At 39.2% G+C, this 20,450-nt stretch overlaps 4 protein-coding genes across 6 annotated transcripts; 2 read left to right on the top strand and 2 right to left on the bottom strand.

The window, feature by feature from the left end:
* Positions 1 to 4,762: 4,762 nt before the first annotated feature.
* Positions 4,763 to 9,001, top strand: tmem221 (transmembrane protein 221). Its single transcript, XM_062423856.1, has 3 exons — positions 4,763 to 5,070; positions 6,673 to 6,758; positions 7,848 to 9,001. Exons 1-3 carry the CDS (start codon positions 4,763 to 4,765, stop codon positions 8,378 to 8,380), a joined length of 927 nt encoding a protein of 308 aa, XP_062279840.1. The 3' UTR covers positions 8,381 to 9,001.
* borcs8 (BLOC-1 related complex subunit 8) lies at positions 5,982 to 12,667 on the bottom strand. 2 transcript variants are annotated; one of them, XM_062423861.1, is made up of 6 exons: positions 12,530 to 12,667; positions 12,201 to 12,313; positions 10,247 to 10,311; positions 10,042 to 10,149; positions 9,010 to 9,098; positions 5,982 to 7,187 (listed from the first exon to the last, which is right to left on the bottom strand). In XM_062423861.1, exons 1-5 carry the CDS (start codon positions 12,564 to 12,566, stop codon positions 9,032 to 9,034), a joined length of 390 nt encoding a protein of 129 aa, XP_062279845.1. In that variant the 5' UTR covers positions 12,567 to 12,667; the 3' UTR covers positions 5,982 to 7,187; positions 9,010 to 9,031. The 2 variants fall into 2 exon arrangements, with proteins under 2 accessions (XP_062279845.1, XP_062279846.1); XM_062423862.1 differs by lacking the exon at positions 9,010 to 9,098.
* rfxank (regulatory factor X-associated ankyrin-containing protein) lies at positions 12,324 to 14,586 on the top strand. 2 transcript variants are annotated; one of them, XM_062423858.1, is made up of 9 exons: positions 12,324 to 12,497; positions 13,084 to 13,179; positions 13,359 to 13,460; positions 13,578 to 13,643; positions 13,738 to 13,838; positions 13,910 to 14,035; positions 14,125 to 14,191; positions 14,287 to 14,367; positions 14,462 to 14,586. In XM_062423858.1, exons 2-9 carry the CDS (start codon positions 13,089 to 13,091, stop codon positions 14,512 to 14,514), a joined length of 687 nt encoding a protein of 228 aa, XP_062279842.1. In that variant the 5' UTR covers positions 12,324 to 12,497; positions 13,084 to 13,088; the 3' UTR covers positions 14,515 to 14,586. The 2 variants fall into 2 exon arrangements, with proteins under 2 accessions (XP_062279842.1, XP_062279841.1); XM_062423857.1 differs by lacking the exon at positions 12,324 to 12,497 and adding an exon at positions 12,707 to 12,966.
* Positions 14,587 to 15,178: 592 nt separating this feature from the next.
* Positions 15,179 to 17,975, bottom strand: nr2c2ap (nuclear receptor 2C2-associated protein). Its single transcript, XM_062423860.1, has 5 exons — positions 17,929 to 17,975; positions 17,527 to 17,617; positions 16,035 to 16,140; positions 15,816 to 15,883; positions 15,179 to 15,317 (listed from the first exon to the last, which is right to left on the bottom strand). Exons 1-5 carry the CDS (start codon positions 17,964 to 17,966, stop codon positions 15,195 to 15,197), a joined length of 426 nt encoding a protein of 141 aa, XP_062279844.1. The 5' UTR covers positions 17,967 to 17,975; the 3' UTR covers positions 15,179 to 15,194.
* Positions 17,976 to 20,450: the final 2,475 nt, after the last annotated feature.

The raw sequence follows: 20,450 nt of genomic DNA, 5'->3' as shown, positions 1-20,450 counted from the left end.
GGCTGCAGCCCGCCTCTCTCTCTCTCTCTCTCTCTCTCTCTCTCTCTCTCTCTCTCTCTCTCTCTCTCTCTCTCTCTCTCTCTGTCACCACACACCGCCTCCTCAGACGCGCCATTGGACACACTCCTCCGCCTCCCATCTAAAACGCAGCAGTCACTCAAGGCTGTCAGTGAATTCACAGCAGAAGTTTCGCTCCCTACAGTTGGTTTTTCTCTGTCTTTATGTCAGGAGGAAGCTAAACATGTGCACATTTAAGCGCAGACAGCAACCATTTTGCTAAGATTTTGTTCCAAACAGCCCTGTTTATTTGGGATTTTGTTGTTGTTGAATTTCATCACTGGATGGGTGGGGAGGTGACAGTGGGCAATGGAAAGTGCTGTTATTTTTGATTTGCATATATTAAAAAAAAAAAAAAAAAAAGAACAAAACCAGTGATCCTCATTAATTTGGAAAGGTACAAGTGTGGAAAGTCTGCTAAACAACATCTAAACCACATAGAAAAAGTAATATGACACGCTTTCTGTGTAGACCACCACCCTCTGAGGTTGTTGCACCACATTTGGGAAACCACCACTTATTAAGTTGGCATCATTGTGGGTTCCTAATAATCTTCTCACCTGGTCTAAACTTTGACATTTAATGACATATATCAATTTCAATTAATACAAATGTATAGGTATGATTTAGGATGGAGGACCTCCACCACTATCACTTCTTGTGAGTGTTTTTTCTCCCTCAGTAGACGGTATCAGGTCACGTCAAAAATACAGTTGGTGAGTATTTTTCAACCTTCTCTTATGCAGGGTAACCAGCAGGGTTTCTCTTCAGTTTGTTTTTCCATCATTTAATGATTGAATGATGTGTGACATGACACCAGGTTAACTATTAGTTTAGGGTTTAATGTCTTCTGCAGATAAAATAGACTATAAACTGACCACTGGCTAATATGTTCACTATCTGGCTAGTCCTGAAAAATGTGCAGTACCCAACAGCAGCGATTTCTGACCTCTTCTGCTTGAGACCCCTTCATACAAATCAATGTCTCATGAGCCCTGGTCACATGTTGGATGAGTTGTGAACCGTTCAGAGTGATTTTCCTTCACAGAGTCTTTCATTTGTACATCATTAGAGGCCTGAAGAGGTAAAACTATAGTGCATTAGACTAAACAATAAGGAAACACGGCAAGTTAAAAAAAAATTACAAAAAATTACAAAACAAATGAATTTGTTACAATGATCCCTCAACCACACGTATGTATGTATGTGTGTATATATGTATATATGTATATATATGTGTGTGTGCGTGTGTATGTACATATATATAACAGTTTAACAATAAACCTTATTGTAAAAAACTGAAATTTAATCATTATAAATAACTATACATGTTTTATTTACAGTTATTTATAATTATTAAACACATAGAACAACAAAATATATGTACATATATATTAAAATTGAAATAAGAAAAAGATAAAATATACATTAAAATTCTGCCTGTATAACTTTAAAAAAAAATATCAGTGCATATTGGATAACATACATGCCGATACCGATATATCTGTGATAGACTAATATTGGCAGATAATATCGACTGACTGATATATCGTTGGGCTCTAGTAGAGATACATGCTCTGTGAGAGTCGTGTACCATCAATTTCTAGGAATGCAATGAGATTTTGAAATAATATTAAAAAGTCATTTTTCAATAATGTGATTTTTACTCTTTACAATTTACAATCTAAACTGATGGCGTCTGTGTGAAAATGGAATAATCACGGAGGGGATTTTACAGCAAAGCAGTCAACTGAAGCATAGCTACAAAAGTTATTTCTGTGTTTCTTTTCTTAAAACTACCATCATGTGAGAGTTCATCACTCTGTCATTTTAATGTTGGCGGGCGCATCATGAGAAAATACAACCGCAATAACATAAAAAAAATTAAAGCTGTTGGCACACAAGGCCACACGTGGCCTGTAGATGGTCATTCAACCAGATGGCTTAGGTTCAAGTTTATTGGCAGCGATTCATTCTACAGAAGTGTCCTTTGGCAATTCACTGAATCCCTGCAGGATTAATTAAGTGTCATGTATCTGTACATTCAGTCTATCAGTATCATCAGTATGAGATCAGGTCACATTTGCTCCAGAACATCATGGCTGAATTCTGCTGTTGTTATTGCTGTTTTCTTATTTGATCAATTGAAATGCATTCCAGATTATATTAACCAGTAAATATTGTGATTTTTTCTACTTCACCTGCACATATAGGCCTGCGGGTTGAACAAAATTACAGCACCTAACAGTTGGCTATAACGCAATACAACACTGCTGTATTACCAGAGTTTGACAACTCTCAGAAGACAACTCGGGGCTAACAACTCTTAACAAACATTCACCACAAATATTAACATAAGCTTCACAAAATAATACTTTTTGGCAAGGCAGTTGCATTGGACTGCATTATACTGTTTAGTTCTTAGTTACTGTGTTCACCCCCTGTACATAGCAGATACAAACACATTAATTAACCAAAACATAACTATGATATAAAATCATCATGTTTGAGTAGTGAGTGCTGCATTGTCCACTGTTGATCTGGTGTTTTTCTATGTTTAATCCAGTGATAGAAAGTGAATGGGGTGGGCTGAATAAAAGCAAAAAAAGTAATTAAAAAAAAGCCAAAGACTCTAATGGAAAGCAGACATGCTGTCAGCATAATAGATATATTTAGAGGTAATAACTGAATCACTGCATGAGCTGCATTATTGACTATATTTGGGATGTGACACAATGCACCTCTAAAAATAATATAGTGACAATTTATTAACAGAGATCATCTGTGGAAGTGTGGACAACAACTCTCTTTCGATCGTGCACACACGCAGACAAACATGTCGACACATAGGCTACACACATACTGTAAGTGCCATATGCACACACAGACACGCACGGTTTGAGATCCCGAGAGGTATCTCAAACTGAGTATCTGATGCAATAGTTAGCAACATCCCTGCAGACTGCCACAGCCTTTACCTCCAGGATTCATCTGAGTGGGCCCCGCCAATCTACCAATCCGACAGAGAATAGTACAAACTCCCATCTGTAAATACAGCCAGCTAATCACCCGCAACTAGAGAGAAATTATGTCTTTCCTCAGTGTGGTGTTTATGCAAATATATATTCTTCATAAGCGTATTCGAAACACTGTGAGAGCGTCACCAATCCAGGGACTGAAGGCTGAAATAAATTGGTTATTAAAAATTGTGAATACGTACATAAAGCAAGAATGATAAAGTAGAAACTATGTATAGTGACATAAAGGTGCCTTTGAGAACTTTCCGTATCAAGTCCTTTTTTTTTCTTTCATTTTCCTGAAACTTCTCACTTCTGCTTTCGGCAACATCAGCCTCGACCCTTTTAGAGCATGTGGTGAGGCTGTCGAATTCAGAAATAGCCTGCATGGTCAGTGTACATATGTGAGAGCAATTGTTCACATTGTGTACCTTTATAGCTACAGTCTTATCTACATCTCAACAGAAAAAAGGTTACACCTTTACCCCTCCAACCCCCAACCTCTAACAGAACAATAGGGCCTCTGTAACACAGGTCACAAACTTTTAAGTATGTCAAGATGCTCATACAGTCCAGCTGCGTTAAATGTCATCATGAGAATATCAAATATGAATTTTAGTAAATCGTCTCAGACTCGGGGACAAGTGACGAGTTTCACTGCACCAAAAATGAAAAGTACAGGTGCCTGAAAAATCAACAAAGTGAACGCAATGAAATGAATAGTGCATCCCTGCTTGGCTGTGCATGTTTCCAAGGCAACTAGTGAAAAGTTCATCAGATTCAGAGAGGCTGAGGAGAAGGAATAAAAGGGGTATTCTACAGTGAAGAGGGGTTAGCTAAGGTGGCTGCTGCTGCAAATTCCTCAAAAGTTTGCCTGTAATGTACACCGACCATGGTGTCATTTTGCACAGGAACACGTTTAGTCCTTTTCTGCACGTGGTCACTTTGGATGTTCCTTTTATTTTAATGTATGATGTCAGTTTATCTGCTTTCTTTTAGTATTAGACAGTAGATATCTCAGACAAATAGCCTGTTGATTAGAGCCAGAGTAATCCTTTAATCATTTTATGTGAATGTGCCAGCCTACATCACAGCATAAGAAGTAGGCTTATCTAAAATAAGACAGCAGGCCTATTGTCATCATACCAAGAAATAGCCTTAAAATGTTGGCTGTAATACATATTTGTTCTGAAAGGTGAGTTCTGCTGGTTTTGGTATATATGTTGGTGCAACTCTCACTTTCCTGAAAAGGCTGCAATGCAATTAAAATACACGTTTTCAGCCCTGTAGTTTTTTACTTTTCTTTGTTGGGTGTTGGTGTTTTGAGTTGAGTGAGTGAGCTCTGCCTCTCCCAGGAGCACGTCAAAGCATTGTTTCCGAGGATCCAAGAGAAAAAGTCCATTGTTGCAGCGAAGTTTTTAATCTGGGGATTTAAAGCACATCACATGCTCAGACGGGGCAGCGGGGCGCTCTATCCTTGCTGAGGAGGAAACTATTCATCCACAGGGAAACATTTTTATACACACACTCGCAATGCCATTGCACTTTTTCGGGACATCTACCAGTTTAGGATCGCAGGAGAAGCGTGTTTAAAGAGCTCGACCGGGAGAGAAGGGGGGGGGGGGGGTGAAACTTTTCTTTTTTTATTCTGTGGAGAAAGCTGACCACGGGAGATTTATAGGACAAAGATGACGCACAAGCACTACAGCCAGCGCTCTCTGGTTGTTCTTTCTTTACTGGGGATCTTATCGGCCATCATGTCCGTTTTATCGGTCATTTTGATTTTCCAGCTGCAGTCCCAGCAGGCAGCAGTGAAGGAGTCTCCCCCGGCCGCCTTCTCATCGCTCATACCCGCTGCTATCTGGGCAGTGCTGCTGCCGGTCTCCACGGTGCTCTCCGCTCTGGCTCTCACTCTGCATTTAAGCTCTGTGGTGGTGTGTCTCCTGCACAGCTACTTCTCCACAGAGGTGTGCAGAGGAGAGCTGGATGCTGAAAGGTATTTAAGCCTGCTTTCTACGCAGCTCTTCAACCGTCTGTTGGTAAACACCTGCAGCCGTGACAACCCTGCTTACTATCCGACATTGTAGACTTACTATCCGACATTGTAGATTAGAAAGTGCAGGTCAATCTGGAGCGGCTAGGTCACGTTTGAAGGCTTTAGACGCACCCGCAGCCACACGGTTTATCACTATATTTATATGCAGCTTAAAGTAGTGGTTCTCAAAGTGAGGTTCGAGGACTCCCAGGGGCCCGTGAGAAGTTTCCAAGGGGCCAAAAGGGATAATCATTTATTTTCACTGTAATTCCATCTATGAGTAACATAATAACGGAGTGGATGACTATTGCACTTTCTGTAATAAAACATCTAAAAGCAAACATTAGAAGGAGGACCCTGGGAGAAAATCGTATCAAATGGGGGTTCATGGTCAACCATGTGTCAGTTTAGGGTCCTTCATAGGAAAGTTGAGAACCACTGTTTTAAAGTCCCCACTTTTAAGCAAGAGTGTGTATCTTGAAATAAGAAATACATTATTTGTCTTGAAAGATTATTCAGCAAGAAAAGCTCATCTTTACTAAATTAAGTACACTCAGGTTGTTTTTTTTCTGCTATAGCATACTTACTATTAGCTTATGGTTGCTAATGTTAGCAAACATTATAGCATAGATGGCCTATTGGTCAGTTTTCTTTAGTACTGGTGCTACTGTTATACTACATTTTTAGCGCTGCCCTGTAAATTCTTTTAGCCATAGTTGCTACTGTTCAGCAACATGAAATATAATATTTATTACTATGGTTTCTTTATGGATTCTAACATTTTTCTCTCCAATATATGTAAATGAGGTAAACAAAACATAAAACAATATTCAATGTAAGGCAAATGTACATCACAAAAACAAAACTTTCAAGTAACGTCATCTTTATTACGAAGCTATTGCATTTACATCCTACAGAGGGTTTATTTTCTGCTTACTCAGTGGTTGACACTTTTATGATAAGTGTAAAATAACATTTAATATCTATTCAGTGTAAGTTTATCTTCTTGCCCACATAATCTTCTTTAATCATTAAGAAACCGCAGTCTTTCCTGGTTGATAAATATAACCACAGTCAGAAAACAAAGTTTCAGAAGAATAAAAGAGGCGTCCCTATGTGTCAGAGTGCAGAGGCCCACAGTGCAATGTTGTTGGTCGACCCCCACCTCTCAAACCCTATGAAAACCTGTTTAAACAATGGCCTTCCTCTCATTATGCACCCCACACACGGCCTCTAGCTGGCCCTTTCCCACGTCGGTTTACAAATCCAACAGCAACAGCATATCTGAATATTAATCAGCTTCACAAAACAGCCACAGTTTAAGTGCACGCCACATAATCAATAATCTAATATTTTGAAAAATTAAAAAATGGCAGAGAAAATGTTGACTATATGATAAGAGGCTCAATGAACTAAAACATAAAGAAAACTGTCAGCACAGAAAATATGATGCATAAATGCCTTTTTATTTATGCTACAATGACAAAACAAACTTAAATAGCATTGTTAAAGCGTAAACAAATCGGAGGCGTGACATTGAACGTGTGACATTTGTTTCAACAGAGCTGACTGGTTCCTTTTGGACAGCAGAGGTGTGCGACATGTGGCCATCGGACTCTTCTGTCTGGGGGTTTCTCTCTACTTGGCAGGTAAGAACTAAACACAGCAAACCATGATTCACCGCAAACTGATGGTGGTATTTATGTGATATGGCGGCGTGGTGGGTTATCCACAGCTGAGGCAAAAAACAGCACTGCAGCTCTCTTTCTGTTGCGCCCAGCGAGTCCCAGAGAACAATGCATTCTTTGACCAGCGTCCATGACTTAAGTGTTTTTAATGCTGAACCTGGCAGTGCTGTGGTGCTCTGTTCCACTGAGCGGCTTGTACTGAGGGGGTCAGTGGAGGCAGTCACTCCATTGTGATGAGGAGGTTATGACCCGCACTTCAGGCTCAATCAAGACATAGCAGAGCAAGGGAGTGTAGCAGCAACACCAAGAAAACCCAGGAAGTCACCTCACATCCCAGAGTTGTGCCTCTCTCCTCCTTCCTTTAGCATGCCCGAGTCCATCGTCCTTTTCCTGCAGGCAGACAAACGACAGCTCAGGAAAGAACGACCATAAAAAAATAAATAAATTAAAAACACCTTTGAAAATGTGAAAAAAGAATGTGCAACTAAAAAAAAAAGCAAACATTGGAAAACTAGCAGGAAACCAAGAGAAGTAAAAATAAAAACCTTTAAAGAAGGGCTGGATCTAGGAGCTGACAAGATCTGGAGCTAAAACCAGAGCACCCACAGCCAGGGCAAATTTTGCACAGAATTGAATTTTACTTTATTGTATGACTACTGCAAACATTAGTCGTAGAAGTGATTTACTTTGGTCCTTATTAACAATTTTCCAAAAAGAATGCATATAGAAATAAATAAGGCAATGAGGCATTATATTAAAAAGAAAACATTCTTTTATAACATTTCACTCAGTAATACTGCCTCAACCGAAATGTCTTCAGAAGTTTCGTTCTTAATCATAATTGTTATTAAACTCACTCGGATTCAGTCAGCAGCTGTTTGAAGTCACTGTTCAGAAAAAGTGAATTCAACCAGCTGCTTTAGCCATCTCCTAACTCTGGCTCTGCTTTAAAGTCTGTTTTGAGTATTTGGTCTATTACAGATAAGAGACTCATATTTAGGGCTTTTCTATATTTAATTTCTGTGTTTTTTCTCATCTTTTTCTTGGCAGCCATGTCCATCTTTATGCTGATAATATTTGAGGTGGAGACTGGTATTGCCAGTGCTTGTGTCCTCTCCTCTGGGATCTTAATCCTGCTGGTGGTTGTAATCCACGCTCTGGTCAAAGCCTCCCATACTGGCAAGCACAACCACCTTGACACCCTGTATCAGAATGACCACGGAAACACCAACGCGCCTCTCTCTCGGCCCTGCGAGCTCAAAGTCGGTGTGGACAAGCCGCGAATTCACCGCAGTCAGTCTCACCTCCAGCATCAGATCTCCTACACTCAATATGGCAACCCCAGACAGCGAGAGCAACACCAGCACCAGCAGTACTCCCCATCCGGAGGCTCACAAGGTCACGCTAGTGATAAAGACGGCTACAGCAGCGGGGGCAGCTGCCCTCGAATGCACAGGACCCTGTCTACTGAATCTGGTTTATTGCAGGCCCAGGCTAAACCCTGGAATGGGGTCAACAATGAGATGAGGAGTGTCCTTGCACGTAAGTCAGGGATTTCGGCAAAAGACTCTACTCTTGTGTGACATAAAGGAAGTTGAGCTCCTGGTTAAAGACGATGATGACATTTAAGTACGTCACTAAGAAGACTGCTAACAAATGTCAACTAAACACAGACGTAGAAGTGTCACCTTGTACCTTTTTACTCTCAACATGTTTGTCCTGACTGATTGCAGACAACATGGGAATGAGAGAAAAACAGACTTAAATTTTCATATTTATCAGCTGATTCGTCCCCTTCAGATTATAAAGTGTTTTTAACTTGATGGAGAACATAGTGATAGTTTATAGTGTTTTGTATGGATGAACTTGATTTAAATCTCATTTTACACACCAATGTTGCCCAAATATCAACTTGGCAAATGTATGGCTTTCATTGTAATAATGTAAATACTTTATTTCACTGGATTTGGCAGTTATTTTGCCAAATATTTGAGCACACAGTGCAGGTATGTTTTGTTTTATGTTCCAAATGATTTCTGTCAATAAATGTATTAGTTCTTGAAAATATTCATCAGCTTAAAAGTAAGATGATTTTGGACATATATATAGGGCATTAAAATAATGTTCACAAAAGCCTGTCATGTGAAGGTAATTTTTACTCAGTTTTGACAAAAGCTCTTAACCTAGGCCTGAATGCGAAGGAATCACTAACCTTAGACACCCCTGTCCAGATGTCATGAGGAAGCGGATGGGGCATGAGGAGCAGAGACAAGAGAGGAGGGGGGGGTGTCATCATGTAAACTTCATGCAGGTATCAGGGGGGAACAAAAAAGCACAACACAAAACATGAAGCTCCCATTCATGACAAAGGGTAGCTCAACAAAAGAAAAGTAGCAGTTATTGGGGACTGGTAAATGGCAAAAAAACTGGAAGGAAATAGAAGGTTTATGTTAGCTGATGCGCCAAAATATAAAATGATGTAAATTACAAATAAAGGACAAACTCAAATAATGTAGAAACAAAAGTTATACATGACTCAAAGGTAAAATGTGGAGCAAAGAATAAGTGCAGGAGGACACATGGGTGGATGTTTTGACACTTTTGTAAGGGATGGGTGATGTGAATAAATAATATCCAAGAACTCTCTTGCCATGTCAAATATTGAAATGAATTCTTGTATGTCTCTATTTCTGGTTTGTGTGTGGAAAAAAAACCCTCAAAATTCTTAAACATTTTTTGTGGATCCCTGAACATTTGACTAAGTGTTAAAAAACATGTATCCTACTCTAAACGTTAAACACACACTGTGTTATAGGGATGTTTTATCATCATTAAAGCTCATAAACAAGCTTTGGAGAGTTTACACTGTTGAATACTATCATCTTTTTACAAATAATTTTGTAAAATTTAAAAACTGACTTAAAGCATGTGATCTAAACAGCATCCTAGGCAGTTAGATGAGGACCAAATTTGAAATTTGATCAAATTTGGTTTAAATCTAATTTGTTGTTGTTTTTTTTCCTGAAGATTGTTTTTGAAATTTTGAAAAGAAATGGACTTCAATTCCAACAAACAATGGCAAAATGGAACAGATAAGAAAACACTAATGTGAATAATACTTTAAAAACAAAACGCTTGATGCTGTTATACAGATACTTTAATATCATTAGAATCTGGAACGATGTCCAGCCCACACTGTGGACACCAGCATGTGTCAGTCAACATGTTCACTGCTGCCTCCTACCTGCGACCCTGAGAGTTGCTTATCTGTTCCTTCATGCTGATGGCTTGACGGAGGAGGCCATCAATGTTTTTGAAATATAAGCTGCTGTTCGTCATGCTCTTCACAGCACTGCAAAAACCAACACATTGATGAAAGTGTTACCAGTCATGGCAGCGGTCCGATAGGATTTAGCAAATATGTACTGTAGCTCAATGTATCATCTCACCTGCAGGCATACTCTACACTGTAGATGGCTCCTTGACTTTGCTCTTCCCAGCTCTGCATGTCTGTCTGCGTGAGAAATGACAGAAAATAAAATAATTCTAGATAAAGAGTGCAAGCCATATATGACACTAGCTTCTCTGTTGTGTTTCAATTCAGAGAACAACGTTTAAATATTTAAGTGACTGTTCACAAACCCTGACTGAAAGCAAATCTGACAAAAAAAGAAAAAAAAGAGTTGCAGATATTTTACAGATTACTGTGCAAAAGTGAACACAATTCAGACTGCATCTCTAACTTCAACAAGTCACTTCAAGAATTTGCACGACCATAAAATAAGTACTCCTACATACTATCATCTTTTATTCTGTTATTTAAAAACCTGACCAGCAGGAAACCACATAGACACACACTCCCTCTATTGCTGAAACTGTGCCTTCCACTTTGAGGATTTTAAAGGCTGTAAGAAAGTCATACCAGCCGTGTTATTTTTATGCCGATGTATGCCTCAGTTTTAATAAGATGACTTAGCTGAATAACAGATTCATTCTGATGTTATCTTGGTATAAATCCTGAAGCTTGTCCATGTACTTCCATGCCTGCAACTAATGATGTCTAAATAATACTTGTTTTGTGTCCAATATCTCACAAAAAACCCCATGGGCCTGATTTACTAAGATCCCAAATAACGGGTACTAATTTGCTTGTGCAGTGCAACAGATTGCACGTTTGGTTTGCGTGCATTTTGTGGGTGATCTACTAAGAATAACTGCGCAAATGACAACAGGTGCAGACAGCAGTATTTAAATGAGGGGGTTGCGTGTCTTAATGGAGAGTTTGGACGAGCTGTAAGCCTGCAAGCACAAAATGAAATTTGATCCCTCGGAATTAGAGGTTCTAGTGGAAGTGGTTAAAAAGCAAAAAACATCAGAAAACTTGCTATATGGGAGAGTGTTTGTGACAAAGTCAAAGCTGAACTGTAAAACCAAAAATATTAACACGGGCAGAAAAAACCTGCATATTCTGTCATTGTACCTCTGTCTCCTCCTCTCCACAGTAACAGCAGTCATCTGTGTGCAGTGTGCAGCTAGTTAATGCCTGCACTTCAAACGTATTATTTATAGATGCAGTTACCGTCAGCAAAATGGCCTTCAATTTTGGTAAATCACAATGTGTGTGCTAAATTAAAATATTTGCATTTTCTCCTCCCTGTATTTTGCAAATATTAATTATGGCAAAAGTACTAAATGGACAGTGCATATTATCTTGTACATTTTAAAGACGCAAGCCTCAGTGCGCTGGGTTTGTAGATCAGCTTGCACATTTTTTTTGCAGGTGATGTCAAGTTTACACATGTTTTTACACATGCAAACCTTTAGTAAATCAGGCCCCATGAGCAGACTAGCCCCCTAACAGTGTCATCTGTTCACATCATCTTAACATTTTCTGATGCTTCAGTTTACAGCAGGACAGCGGTCTTAAAGTCCCCCTCCATTCAAAAATGTATTTTTTATTCTTGCTCGTATAGTTAAAATCTTAACTGACAATTGTACTTTTTTGTGGAAAAAAACATCCATTCTGTTCCAAGCAGAGTGTTTCTTTATACATGTCTGGATCTTTAATGATGTAAAAGTCATGCAACCAGTAACAACTCAAAACAGCTTTGATGTGTTTTGTTGTTTCATGATAAAAAAAAGAAAAAGAGAAATATGTATATGAAATTGATTTGCATATTCATAGATTCTGCGTTTTTAGATTAGAAGTCATTTTAAGGATTTTAATGAGGTCATTTGACTTTTTTGTGGAAAAATCACAGGATACAAAATGTTATTCCTAGAGGAATATTCTCATATATCTTAAAACGTATCTGGAGTGCATTTTTTCATTTTAAAGGCTGATTATTCATCTGACGTCTCATATTGATGTTTGATGCAGGGTTTGTGACACAGGCTGAATACCTTGTGCTGCACCAGCTCAGGCAGCGACCTCCTGACGTGCTCCTGCAATCTGTAGAGAGCCACTGACGGCTCGTTAGCCAGGACGTACATGCTCTCCGTGAATTTGTCAGTCACTGGGGGAAAAAAACCCATACAGTCAAATGCTCAGAATACATCACGTATGATAGAAAAAAAACACGGATAAAAGAAACCCAACAGCAGCGGCGGACATGGACAAAAGAGGATGTCAACACAACACTGTCACCGCGTTAGCTTAGCGGCTAATTGGAGCGAGCAGCGTTGCACAATAAAAATGAGGTAAGTTATCTGCTAATGTGGCTGCTCTTTACCTCGTCTGACTTTCAGTTGCATCTCCTGGTCCTCCATTATGCAAGCTGATTTTTGCAGACTCAAACCGAGAAACAAACAGACCGCAGTTGAACCAAAGTTGTGTCAGCTGATAAATGCTACTTCCGCATTTCTGTTGTCATGTGCCACACGACAACATTCCGGACAGAAATATCGATGATTAAAAAAATAGTTCTTCCTTAATAAAAAACAAAAAACACACAAGCGCTAACATGCTGTAAATAACGCAGGATCAATCAAATGCAGCGTTTCTGTTGTTAGAATAACTGATTTATTTGATAGTAAATTAACCGTGACATTAGTATTATGTTTTCGGGACACTTCGATCGACCATCACGGTCCGTCGTCAGATCTGAAATAATTTACTTTCAGTTTACCAAAAGGAAGTTACCGCAATTGGGCAGTGGGGTTGGATGTGGTGAGTAGATCATGTCACTGGCTTTAAAAACGTAATTTTTAATCTGTTTTTGCCCACTTTTCCCCCTCGGTGGCAGCCCCACGTTGTTGAGTTACTCATCTCTTGTGTTTATTGCAGTGATCATGGAGGCCAAAGGTGATGAGGTTGCAGATGGTCAACATAATCTATCATCTAACGTTTCTTCCTCCGAGTCCAGACAGGAGAGGTCCAATGGTGACTGTATTTTCAAAGATGCTCCTATACATGAACTCTTGATTGACATATGTTGACTTTTTTTTCTGTGTAACATCTGCAGTCAACTGATATTTTCTTTTCTTTTTCATATTTTTATTATGAATATTCTGCTTCCACTGACATTTCTGTGTGAATGCGCTTTTCTCCATATTCTCCAGAGAACATGGATACGGATGAAGATGGTTTGTTCAATCACTCCACCACTCTGACCAACAAGCAGCGTGGGAATGAGGTTACAGTTCGCCCAGCAACATTAGACTGTGAGTACTGGCATTAATAATGTGCTTTAGTGGCTGCTGACGTCAAGACATAAACAATCATGGTATGTCACTGTCTTGACCGTATGAAGTTATTATGACTTTTATTTTCGTCACAAGCTCTGTCCATACATCAGCTGGCAGCTCAGGGCGAGGTTTCACAAGTGGCTGCACACCTGAGTAAAGGTGAGCAATGTTGATCTCACTAAAACAAGACACAAATTGTGCTCAGTGTATAAAAACATCCTCCTGATGCACTGTAACCTCGATCATTTTGCAGACAGTTCACTGCTCAGCAAACAGGATGAACGGGGCTTCACGCCTCTCATGTGGGCAGCAGCGTTTGGAGAGAAAGCAGTGGTTGATTTTCTCTTGGAAAAGGTAAGAAGTTGCTGGCACATTTGATCGAGACACATATACACTCTCTGATGCTTTTGTGATTTGTGTTTTAGGGTGCAGATCCCAAAACTATTGCAAGGGAGAGAGAAAGTGCCCTGACACTGGCCAGCTCTGGAGGTTATGTGGACATTGTTGAGTCTCTTCTCAGACATGGTGTAGATATTAACACCTATGACTGGGTACAGTTTTAAATTTCTTCATGTCAGACATTTATATATTTTTTTCACATAGTATTTACTGATGGAAAACTGTTGCATTTTGATCTCAGAATGGGGGAACTCCTCTTCTATATGCCGTACGAGGAAACCATATCAAATGTGTAGAGGCACTCTTAGGTACATTACTTTTCTATATTATAAATAATTGACTAATTCACAGCAGACTTCTGTTTGACTGCCTCTCTAATTGTACTGTACTGAACTCTTTTCAGCCAAAGGGGCAGACATGACCATTGAGTCTGACTCGGGGTACAGTCCAATGGCCTTAGCTGTCGCCCTTGGACACAAAAAGAGTATGTTCAATCTTTTAACTGACAGATGGGTTTTTTAAAAACCACTGTAAATAATGTTTTACTGTATTAAACATTTTCCTTTTTTGTTTTCTAGTTCAGAAAGTGTTGGAGGACCATATTCTTAAACTCTACAAGCCGACAACATGACACTAGCTAAAATAAATAAAGGGGAAGGACAGTTTGACACAGTCAACCTTTAACCAGCTATCACCGGTGGCCAGATGAACTGTCACAACTAAAAGTCTTTGTTGTTTTTGTGCAGACGCATTGACACGGAGTAAAGTGCATTTGTTAATTTATAAATTGTTCATTCGATTTGTAAGAATTATTTTGTATGCATTGCAATGTACACAAACTTTGTACAAACAAGGACTAAAATGCAGCAGTTGTGCGGCAGAGTTATTTTGTGTGGCTGAAAGATAGCAAAACAAGGACTGTAAACATGTTTTATTAAAAATTTATTTTTATACTGTGTGTTCCACTGGAATAGTGTGTCAACTCAAAAGGCACAAGATACAGTACTGTAGGTGTTAAGAGTGTGATTACATGTGCTCTTATAATCACAATAAACCCATGAAATCTGCAGTAAAAACTCAAGATTAAGACTTTTTGTCAAGCCTAGTGCGTTTGAGTGATGAAGAGTGTGATGGCTTGAAACAACCCTGAAATCCTCCATACCAAAAAAGGCCACTTTCAGATCAGTTCACTTCAGTTCATGAGGTGGCAGCGAAGATGACATGTTTCCCCAAGTGCCACCACACCATCCTGTGTCCTGTGTCACTCGTGGGTCATTTCCTCTCTCATGAGAGGATGTAAAAAAAAAATGGTCATGAGGCTTTTTCCCCCAGGACGTCCAAGGAATAAACAATGATTCTCCCAAAAAAGTCAGCACTATTCTCAAACATTATTTTTAATTTGTCCACGGCAGGGGCCTCCTGTATGGGAAAGCTGTGGGTGTGGAGTTAAGTCAAGATAAGCATGGTGAAATAGAAAAACATGGTCAGGAAAATATTGTTTGATACTTATTATGAGCCATCTAGATCAGTAACAGGAAACACACTGCTCTGAAAGTGACAGGTAGCTTCAATGGCTGCAGTAACCGTGACACAGACTGACTGAATCTTTCAATGCACTGAGTCAGAGCTGTATAAATGTAGCTCCGTACATGCTAATATTTCTATAATTTGATTAATTCATTAGTTTTGTAAACTATGTTTAGATCATGACAAAGGTAAATATTACATTTATAGCATTCCTGACAATAAATAATGTGTAATAGAAAATATTACATTTATTATTTTATGATTTTGCTTTCATATCATCAAATGTTATCAAAAAAAACAAACAAAAAAACCCTTTATGAACTTGGTCTAATTTTTGCTGGATATATCCCCAGAAACTAATGTAATCTCTTTCAAACGTTGCTGGATTGTAAGAATGAAGGATATCTGTAGAGCATTGTTGTCCTCTGGGTAAAAATGGCTGATCACTGTAAAATCTCCATCTTTGACGTAACCTGCAGAAAGGATAAGCGGACAATCATTAATCTTATCTTGTCACACCTGCAATACGAAACACTAATAATGAGAGTGCAGTGGACAGTCACATTTGTGGAAATCATCTGCAATAAAGCCTAACATGGGAAAATCTAATCTCAAGGTTTTTACCTTCTAGTCTGCATGTTTTGGACGAGAAGCCTCCCTGGAACTGGACCTTTAATTCGGACACCCTGACAGATTGGGGGAACTCCAGAGTCACCCACTGAAATTCACCCTGTTAAAAAATGCAATATACTGATGACTTAATGTGACATGTACAGTATTAATACCCAGGTCAGGTTCTGAAGTTGACACTGGAAACTTCCCAGTAGTGTCACAGGAAATGAAAACTCTTAAAAAGGGTTAGGGTTAGCTTGCTTTTTGTGAGTGCTGTTAATGCGCTCAGTGTCCTACAATGAAATGCATAGATAGGAGATAGGAGAAGTTGCCCTAGTGGTGTAGGAACCATTCATAGTAGGAACACATCAGAAAACAAAATAACTGCCAGATTTTTAAAGCATTTTCCTTTTTTGATGAAGCTTATATGGACTGTGTATATGAATGGCTTTCTAAAGTTTAAGTACTGCACCATTTACTGTTAAGTGTATGATGATGAGACATGTTGATACCTTGTATACTAACTGCTAAAACAGTATACTATAGCAATTAGTAAATATTGTCCACATTATAAAAACTTCCAACAACTTCTGGAAAGAAACAAATTGGATTTAACATTGTACATTGCATTCAACCTCCACTATTAGATAATTGATTTATTGCACTTAATTTTTGCCCTTGTCACCATTTATTTGGTCTGTAGCACAGTCCATATTTCCTTTGTACAGCCAATATTTCATTTCAATTTTTATATCTCATACTGTAAATACATTTGTAATTTTACATTTTTCATTTAACTTCACTTCTACTTTGTACTAAAGTGAAACTTACTCTCATTCTATTTTTTATTCTCCTGTGTAGTTTGTGGGAACAATACACATTTGCTGTTTTGGAAAAACATTTGGCTTGTTTTGCTGAAGTTTACACTCACTGGCCTCTTTATTAGGTACACCGCTGCAATCTAATTCAATCCAATACAACAGCTCTGCTACAGAATCTACATTTATTAAGCTTTTACATTTTCAGTTTTTGTTGACATTGTCAACAAGGTGATCATTTTACTTCATGTTTATTATTGTGGCCATAGAAGGTGATGGTGGTGTATGAGGTTGCATTATATTGAACGGTGTTCCTAATATTGTGTCCACTCAATTAACATACATGAGGGGGCCAAAATATTAGGAATACCAGTCAATATAATGCACCCCACTATGCCACCACCACCACTTAGTACGACCTCCGTATAAACATAAAGTAGAATTATCACCTTTTTTGACAATATTAACAAAAACAGAAAATGTATAAACTGCAAAAAAGTAGAATTCGTGGCGCAGGTGTAGCTAATGAAGTGACCAGTGACTGTATATGCAGACTATGTGTGTGTATAAAATAATTATACCATTCACTTTAAGTGTAAAACGATGAAATATTTGGATTTCTTGTATACTAACTACAAAAACAGAATACTATGGCCATTAGTACATATTGTACACATTAGATTTACCTGGTCCGAGTTCCAGCATGTCTCTTCATTGCTGTCAAACATGTACTTCTTTCCATACTGCTTTACATCTCTGTTGATAACTGAGCTCACCCTGAAGAGACAGAGACAGTGATACAAACCAAGCTTTACTCTCCTACAGGAGAATAGGTGGCAGTTACGAGTCATTTCGTTTTTAACTAATGAGAGGTACGACGGTGTCTTTCTTATTCTTAATTTAACCAGGTTAAGAGTCTCATTGATAATTCAAATCTCCTTTTTCAGGGGTGTCCTGGCCTAGGAGGAGAGCAGCATCAACACTGTCACAACAAATACATTCAAACACCACGAACAGACCAACACACAGGTACAGGAACGGGTCAGTTGTCTATTCTTGAATAAACATCACTGACAGATGCTCTTTACCTGCTTTGAGTTTCGCTGCAAATTATCGAAGAAGCCATGCTGATTTTTTTTTTAAATTTGCCGTCAAGTGATGTTTTTTTTTTTTTTTTTTTTTTTTTACGACAGTGACGTCGGGTTGTTAACAGTTACTCTTCCCGCCACTAGATGGAGGTGACGCACTGTTAAAATGGTAAGGTGTCCCTACTCAAACTGTGGGCAAAATCTCTATCTTCATCTAAACGAGACTACGTTAATACCGGAGAGCACGAAACATGAAAGTTAATTCAACTTTTTCAGTCTGTGTGGTTTTTGTGTTTGTACATGCAGGTCTCACAGATGTCTGCAGAGGACTGAAAGGTCAGGGAGATAAGCATCGATTAGGAAGAGACGACTACACACACACACTGGGCCTCACAAAAAAAGGTGAATCGATTAGCTAACCCATTGCAACCTTCAAATGAAACATACAGAGGAGAGGCAGCATTTGATGTTACATGTTCAGTCAGAGCTTGCTGTGTTTGTGTGTGTGTGTGTGTGTGTGTGTGTGTGTGTGTGTGTGTGTGTGTTTGTGTTTGTGTGTGTGTTTGTGCGTTTTGATGAAGCAGATTGGATAATTCAGTATAAGAACTAATACCAGCAAGAGTTTACTGCTTTTATTTGTGAGCATATTCCTATATATTCCTCTCTTTTATAACCTGAGAAGTAATAACACAGCCGAGGAAGTGTGTGTGTGTGTGTGTGTGTGTGTGTGTGTGTGTGTGTGTGTGTGTGTGTGTGTGTGTGTGTGTGTGTGTGTGTGTGTATTTTTGGCACACGGCTCACTGCAGATGGAGAACTCCTGCTGAGGTTTTGTCACAGTGCCCCCTCACTGCAGATAATCAATAGGTCTGAAATACAAAACCTGATGAAACCCAGCCTCTGTGAAAATTGCACAGGGGGCTGGGGAGGGTGACTGGATTTTGAGGTTTGGACGCACACACACAACAACAACCTCTTACCCACTCCAACACCGGCCGCACACTCTCTCTCTCACAAGCACACACACACGCACACACTGTGACTTTGTGAGGCTTGCACCTACATTATGGGGTGGTTATACTGCAGGTTCTGCATTTAAGTACTGGGTGTAAATTGTGATTTAAGCTGCAGTAATATTTTAGTGCCCCATATCTACAAGGATTTTGTAGGGTTGTTTATCAGAACTGCTCTGTCAACAATTCATTTGCTAGGCGTTCACATTCTGGCCTGAAGCCTTATTGGACCCCCCCCCCCACACCACCTGATCAGCGTGCTCATGTGGGCCTCACACTGACAGGTGATGAGTTTCTAAAATGTTACCCATTGGATCCATAAACGTCTCGTGTTGTAGTTACCCATGCAATCATCCTAAGAACCCACATGGGCTCTTTTTGTGTCCATTAAAATACTTTTAAACATGGTGAAGTTGTTAGGCAGCAAGCCTTGCCAAGATTCTTGCATATAACCCCCCCGCCCCTCACCCCTTATGTCAGTTAGTGAGCTTTACAGGTGCTGGTAGTTGGGTTTTATATTTGTTTTTTCCTTTGCCCTGCGCCACACCAGCTGTTTCTTCCTGCCTTCAGTCTATATGCTACTATGCCAGGCACACTAGCTGCTGCCCTGAGATACACATTAAACAGAGAAATATGAGAGAGTTTCAACTTCTCATCTAACCCTTTGCAAGAAAAAGCAAATAAGCACATTTACCAAAATTGGCTAAAAGTTGGACTATCGTCACTACTGTTTTGAGTATTTGTTCCCAAACTATCCAATGATCGCTCTTGTTTACATTGTGGAAAAGCAACTTTTGTTCACATCTCTGTTTTGTCATTTCATGGTCAACTTTTTCTCAATGAAACATTTCTGGCCTTTCTTACGTGCTGACCTTGTTAGAGGATTATCTTCACCTCTGTCACTGACACGGTTTAAATCCTCATGTTCCCTGAGCCGTCTTTGTCACTCTTTCACCGCATCGGTCGTTGTTGCTCTCTGACTTTTTGTCACCTCTGTTTCTGGGTTATATCCCATGAGGCAGGATTAGTGGTTAGAAAACTAACTTTGGGCTTAACCCTGACTGACTTTTCGCTCTCATGGCACTGAGTCACGTTTCGCGCTCTGTGTATCACCATGGTAACTAAGGCTGCGCACATACCTGCAGGCTATTAGGTAGTATGTAGAAGTCTGACTCCTCACTAATCAACAGTCTGAGACAGTGACATTGCTATTTTTGGAGGTTTCTGTCGACTTAGGACTCGCAGATGTAAAAAAGATCTTTTTAAGTGCAACCTCTTCCCCTTTTCTGATGATACTATAAATATTTGTAGCAGTTTCTCCAGGGCATTTCCTCACTCTGACTTATCACAAAGAGCTTCTTTCAAATGATAGCAGGTAGTTTATTAATATCAACAAAACAGTTTTATTAAGAGTTTTTTCACAACTTTCCCAAGAGCAAGCAAGCAAAGTTTATTTACGTATATAGCACCTTTCTCAGACATCAGTCACAAAGTGCTTCACAGAAGAAAAAA

Source organism: Scomber scombrus, chromosome 8, assembly GCF_963691925.1.
Source record: "Scomber scombrus chromosome 8, fScoSco1.1, whole genome shotgun sequence".
Classification (NCBI taxonomy): Eukaryota; Metazoa; Chordata; class Actinopteri; order Scombriformes; family Scombridae; genus Scomber; species Scomber scombrus.
Note: the sequence above shows the minus strand (reverse complement) of the source record. Positions and strands in the feature narration are given on the sequence as shown.